Here is a 5,410-nt window from a genome sequence, read left to right as displayed (position 1 = left end):
TAATTTGGTTAAGCTGCTCTCTCCTTATGCCTGTGTTTCCTCTAACAGTGAGCAGTCATCATGAGAGAAGGACGTTTGACCTAATTAAGTTGATACCTCTAGATTTTAGCAAAAAATTTTTGGCCTACAGTCCATGCTCAGGGGAAAAAAAATAAAAGCATTCACCTTCCAGAGAACCTTCCTTGACTGGCAATAATATTGTTGTTTAATCCTCTGTACAGCAGAGAGTTTGCCCATGATTCTTATTGGTGGTTGTTGTTGTCCCTCTGGCCTGTTGCTGACTGCTCTGTCTCTCTCATCCTCTGTGTGTTTCTCCTATTGGACTTCGAGCTCACTGAGGGAGGTTTCTCTCTACCCTACCAGAGAAGGAACTCCTGACTGTGGATGAGGGTTATTTCTCTTTGTCAGACCACTAGTCATATCTTTTTCATTTTATCAGGTCCTAGAAAGTAGGAGCCAGGTCACAAGAGCAGAGTGGGATTCCCTAGAAGCCATTGTCTGCTTGGTACCCAGGTTTCCCATTGGACAGAGGATCCCTGAGCTTTGTAACCATATCTCATCCCAAGTGGGAGCCACCTGGATGGTTCTTCTCCCTTCCCACTGGTGCTAAGCCTCCTTATCAAAGTCAGGAGACCCACTGAGTATGGGTTTCTGTCTCCACATTGTGCTGGGAGCCACCGGTGTCTTAAGCATTGCCCAAGGGCTAAGGGGAGAATAGGAGAGGGCCCGTTGGTGGGGCTGAAGACTTAGGAATGAACAAAGCCCCGCTTCAGCAGTCGGAGAGCCCCATCCCGGATCTGCTTGGTCTTCATGCCATAGATGATGGGGTTGAGCATGGGTGGCATGACGAGGTAGAGGTCGGCCAAGAGGATGTGGATGTGACGGGGTACGTGATGGCCAAAGCGCTGGGTGTAGAAGGAGAAGAGCCCCGGTGTGTAGAAGAGAAGGATGACACCCAGGTGGGAGCCACACGTGCCAAAGGTCTTAGCCCTTGCCTCCTTGGAGGACAAGCCTAACACAGCCCGGAGGATGAGTGCGTAGGAGACAGCAATGCAGATGGAGTCAGTGCCCACCACCAGGGTGGCAGCAGTGATGCCGTAGATGTTGTTCGGCTGTGTGCCCCCGCAAGCTAGCTTTACCACAGCCATGTGCTCGCAGTAGGAGTGGGCCACCACCCGGCTACAGTAGCTCAGTCTTGCCAGTAAGCAGGTGAGTGGGGTCATGAGTCCTAAGCCACGAAACACAGCAGCAGCCCCCAGCTTGCCCACAGCCTCTGGGGGCAGCAGGGACCCATAGTGCAGTGGCCGACAGATGGCCAAGTAGCGGTCAAAGGCCATGGCCAGCAGGATTCCAGATTCTACTGCTGAGAAGCCATGGATAAAGAACATCTGGGCAGCACAGGCCCCAAAGGCGATCTCAGCAGCATTAGCCCAAAAGAGGGCAAGGATTTTGGGCACAGTGGATGTGCAGAGCACCAGGTCGATGAGAGATAGCATGCACAGGAACAGGTACATGGGCTGGTGCAGGGCAGGCTCCGAACGCACCACCAGCAGCACTGCCGTGTTTCCGAGCACTGCCAGGGCATACATGGAGCAGAAGGGAAAGGCAATCCAAAAGTGGGATGCCTCCAGGCCAGGAATTCCCATGAGCAGGAAGGAGGTTGGGTTCTGATGGCTGTGGTTTGTGAAGTGCATGGCTTGGTCAAGGTGGGGTTGGTAGAGAAGAGCTTACTGCCTTGATCTGCACTCTAGGCAGTAACTGTGAGAGATGAAGCAGTTGGGATGCATCCTTATGCTGTGGCTCAAACTGACATGGCAGCAGGAAGCAGTTGAGTTAGAGCTCACGAAAAGCATCCAGGGTGAGAAGATCATAGAGCACTGGGAAATGACGCAAGGCAGGAGGTGAGGGTCTCATTATCAGGGTTCAAAGGAGCCCCTTCCACTTGTGGTCTGATCAACCGTGTCTAGGCAGGGGTGGGTGTAGGGTGACTGGCATGGCTGCAGAGCTCTCTCCATGGTGAAATGAGTGCCTAGACACTCCTACCGCTTTCTTTTTCTTTCTGCCTGTGAATCATCTCATGCCTGTTTTCTACCATTAAGTTCTTCTGAATCATCTGCCCGAGTGACAGTATCAGCGTAATGTCATGATCAAATGAATCAGATGAGGTTACTTTTCAGGATGGGAAGATCAGGACCGAGGGGAAGAGAAGGGAAATCAGGGAGATGGGGGATGGGTTTTTCAAACCATTGAGCCTGTGATTACTCTCAGATGAGGCTCAAAACCTGGGTTCAGACCAGGAACAACAAAGCACATGTTGCAGGGCTGTTTCCTGTAGACTGTTACAGCCACAACCTTGCCTGAGTGATATTAGTACGAGGACCCGGTACGTACCCTGGGTGTCCTGCATGGATGCTGCTAGAAAGCAGGCGAAGTTGTGCAGAATTGGCCAGTGGGAGGCGTCAGGCTGGTTTGGCCACAGTGCGATCTGGTACAGTTACAGAGATATACTTGCTTTCAAACCATAGTCTCTCGGAAAAATCAAAGGCACATGAGAAGAAGAGAGAATGAAAAGTGAATTTTAATCATTGGACACGCAGAATCATTCACAGGAAGCAAATACAGAGGCCAAGTTTGGTCAAAGCCTAGTCCTGGGCTTCTACACATCTCCACCCATCTCTTTGTCCCCTACCCACACTCTCCAGGTCTTTGTCCCCTACCCACACTCTCCAGATCTTTGTCCCCTACCCACACTCTCCAGGTCTTTGTCTTCTATCCAAACTCTCCAGGTCTTTGTCCCCTACCCACACTCTCCAGGTCTTTGTCTTCTATCCAAACTCTCCAGGTCTTTGTCCCCTACCCACACTCTCCAGGTCTTTGTCCCTTACCCACACTCTCCAGGTCTTTGTCCCCTATTCACACTCTCTAGATCCCCTGATCTTCCTTCTCCTATAAGGGCCTTCTAGCTTTTCTCTTATCCAATAGCCAGCTGGTAATGGCGAATTTGAGAAAGAAGGGAGATTAAATTTAAACATTCAGGAAGGAGACAGAGAGAGAGGAGATGAGGATGAAAAGGCTAGAAGGTTGAAAACAAGAATCAGAAATAGACATGGACCATGTAGAAAGGAGCAAGGGAGAGAAAGCTACCTTTCTCATGCTGGTTTCTAAGATAATAGGACGTGATTGTGTTCTGGTTGCTGGTTGGGACGGAGATAATCGAATCCTCTGGAGATGGCTCCTTTGTGCCCCTAAGTGTCATCTGCAGCATCCCTCGCAATGCCGTGCATCGGTTGTCCCAACTCAGAAAGGAAGAGGCAGGAAGGGAAAAGGTAGGGTCGTCTAACATGATCTGGGGGAAGGAACCCTGGGCCAGGGTGCCAGATTTTCCATCCCAGTGCCAACTGGTGGTCCCTGGGACACTGAACAAATCACTCTGCCTCTTTCTGCCCCATCTTCCTTTCCTCCCCACGCTTCATACTTTCTCTTCTGTGCTGTCTCCCTCCCTGAGTTTCCACCATCTAGCTTGGACCCAAGCATATCCAGAGGGGATTTAGTTTTTGTGGTGGCTGAAGTGTCAGGGACAGAGAAGTATCTGCGGCAGGGGACCTTGTGAAATAACGTCAAACAGATCCACTCCCTGCATGAGCGCCCTGGGTGTTTGGCTGAGCAGGTGATCGTGTGGGTCTGTTTATGTGGCTTGCAAAATGCACGTGCAAGGCTGAACTCAGAACTCACAGGTTCATCCATCTGGGGAAAGCTTTGCTTTCGGAGTGTCCACGCTTCAGGCCCTTTCTTTGGTGTGGAGAAAATTGACAGCTAAATAATCTAATTATACTTGGGACAGACTTGGCTTCTTCCTCTCCCTTCTTTTCTCTTTCCACTGTCTTTTAATGATCGAATCAAGTTGCCTCAGCCTCTAAACTACCAGTCAAAGACATTTTCCTCTATCCTCATAGCTCCACAGCACAATGACCACAAAGCTCTCCTTGCCTCAGCCCCATTTGCACAGATGAGGAAAATGTAGTTGGAATGTTTTATGTCAAGCACAATGTCCCCAGATTCCAGTAACGAGGTCAAGGTGAGGTGAAGATTTTGGGATCCTCACTTTCTGGCTTTCTCACTAATATGTGAGTTAGATCTCATGCAAAATGCCCAAGATGCAAAGACGGCAGGACACTGGGAAATGATGCAAGGCAGGAGGGCTTTCAAAGAAGCCCTTGCCACTACTCTCTGACTCAGGGATCTCCAGGCTGTGGGCTGGGAGGGGGTGGCATGGCTACAACCCTCTCCATGGCAAAGGTGAGTGGCTAGGGACTGTTGCAGCTTTATTCTCTCTGCCTTCGAACCCTCTTCTGCTATTTACTGCTATTTTCTTTGATTCATCTATCTCTGGAGATGGCAAGGAGAAACAGCCTTTTCGAGGTGGCCCACCCGGAATAACTCTGCCTTACGCCCCTCCCTCACCTCTGTGTTCTGAATTACCTTAGCATTTTGTACATGAAAGTCTTTATGTAAAAATATGTAACAATAGGGATTTCCTGTTGTGGCTCAGCAGGTTGTGAACCTGACTAGTATCCATGAGGACGTGGGTTCAATCCCTGGCTTCGCTCAGTGGATTAAGATTCCAGCATTGCTGTGAGCTGTGGTGTGGGTCGCAGACACAGCTCAGATCCCGCCTTGCTGTGGCTCTGGTGTAGGCCAGCAGCTGTAGCTCTGATTTGACCCCTAGCCTGGGAACTTCCATGTGCTGCAGGTGTGGCCATTAAAAAAAAAAAAAAAAAAAGGAAAAAAAAATACGAATATGAAAAGTACCAGGAGCAAGGCTATCTCATAAAGAAAAGAGCAAATTCTTTGTCACTGGAGGTGCTCATGAGCCTCTGGTCGCTCCCTACCAAGAATTCACCTCCTGGGTGGTCTCAGTGAAGTCGCCTAACCTCTCTCAGCCTGCTTCCTCTTCTGCGACCTGGAGAGAGGTGGTTCCTACACCAGAGACCACTACAAGGTATCATTGCGGGGGGGGGGGCAATTATCTGAAGAGCAATAGCAGTACACAGCATGAAGCAATGCTCAAGATGTGTGATTCATTTATAAGTCCTTTTTGTCTGAAGTGGAGACCAACTCTGTGAGAAAATTGTCTTAGTGGCAGTGAGGTGTTTGGTCTGCTCATAGTGTGCCTATTGCAGGGTTCAAAACACAGACTTACCAGGTCTAGGGTGGGAGAGACAGTGGAGTCTCAGGTCCTGCAGGGCTTACCGTGTGGGGAGTAAAACAGCTAGAGTATTTATCCTGTTATTAGAGCCCTAACAGAGAGTAAAATTCCCTGGGGATGAAGGCACTAAAATGACCTCTGGGATGCTGGCAAGAGGCAGAAAGCTGAAGCTAGGAAATTTAAGCTTTGATGGTACAGGGTTTA

The 5,410-nt window shown here is 49.7% G+C and overlaps 1 protein-coding gene across 1 annotated transcript; it reads right to left on the bottom strand.

Annotated features, from left to right (window-relative positions):
• Positions 1–746: 746 nt before the first annotated feature.
• Positions 747–1,694, bottom strand: LOC100518442 (olfactory receptor 52P1-like). The gene has a single exon (XM_003129586.3). It carries the CDS (start codon positions 1,692–1,694, stop codon positions 747–749), a length of 948 nt encoding a protein of 315 aa, XP_003129634.3.
• Positions 1,695–5,410: the final 3,716 nt, after the last annotated feature.

Source organism: Sus scrofa, chromosome 9, assembly GCF_054392235.1.
Source record: "Sus scrofa isolate SSC_HxYL_T2T_F1_AM1 chromosome 9, Sscrofa_HxYL_maternal_Yorkshire_Landrace_v2.0, whole genome shotgun sequence".
Taxonomy (NCBI): Eukaryota; Metazoa; Chordata; class Mammalia; order Artiodactyla; family Suidae; genus Sus; species Sus scrofa.
Note: the sequence above shows the minus strand (reverse complement) of the source record. Positions and strands in the feature narration are given on the sequence as shown.

Bases quoted from the DNA above. Each gene is read 5' to 3' on its own strand.
- LOC100518442 (XM_003129586.3), bottom strand. From the start codon at position 1,694: ATGCACTTCACAAACCACAGCCATCAGAACCCAACCTCCTTCCTGCTC.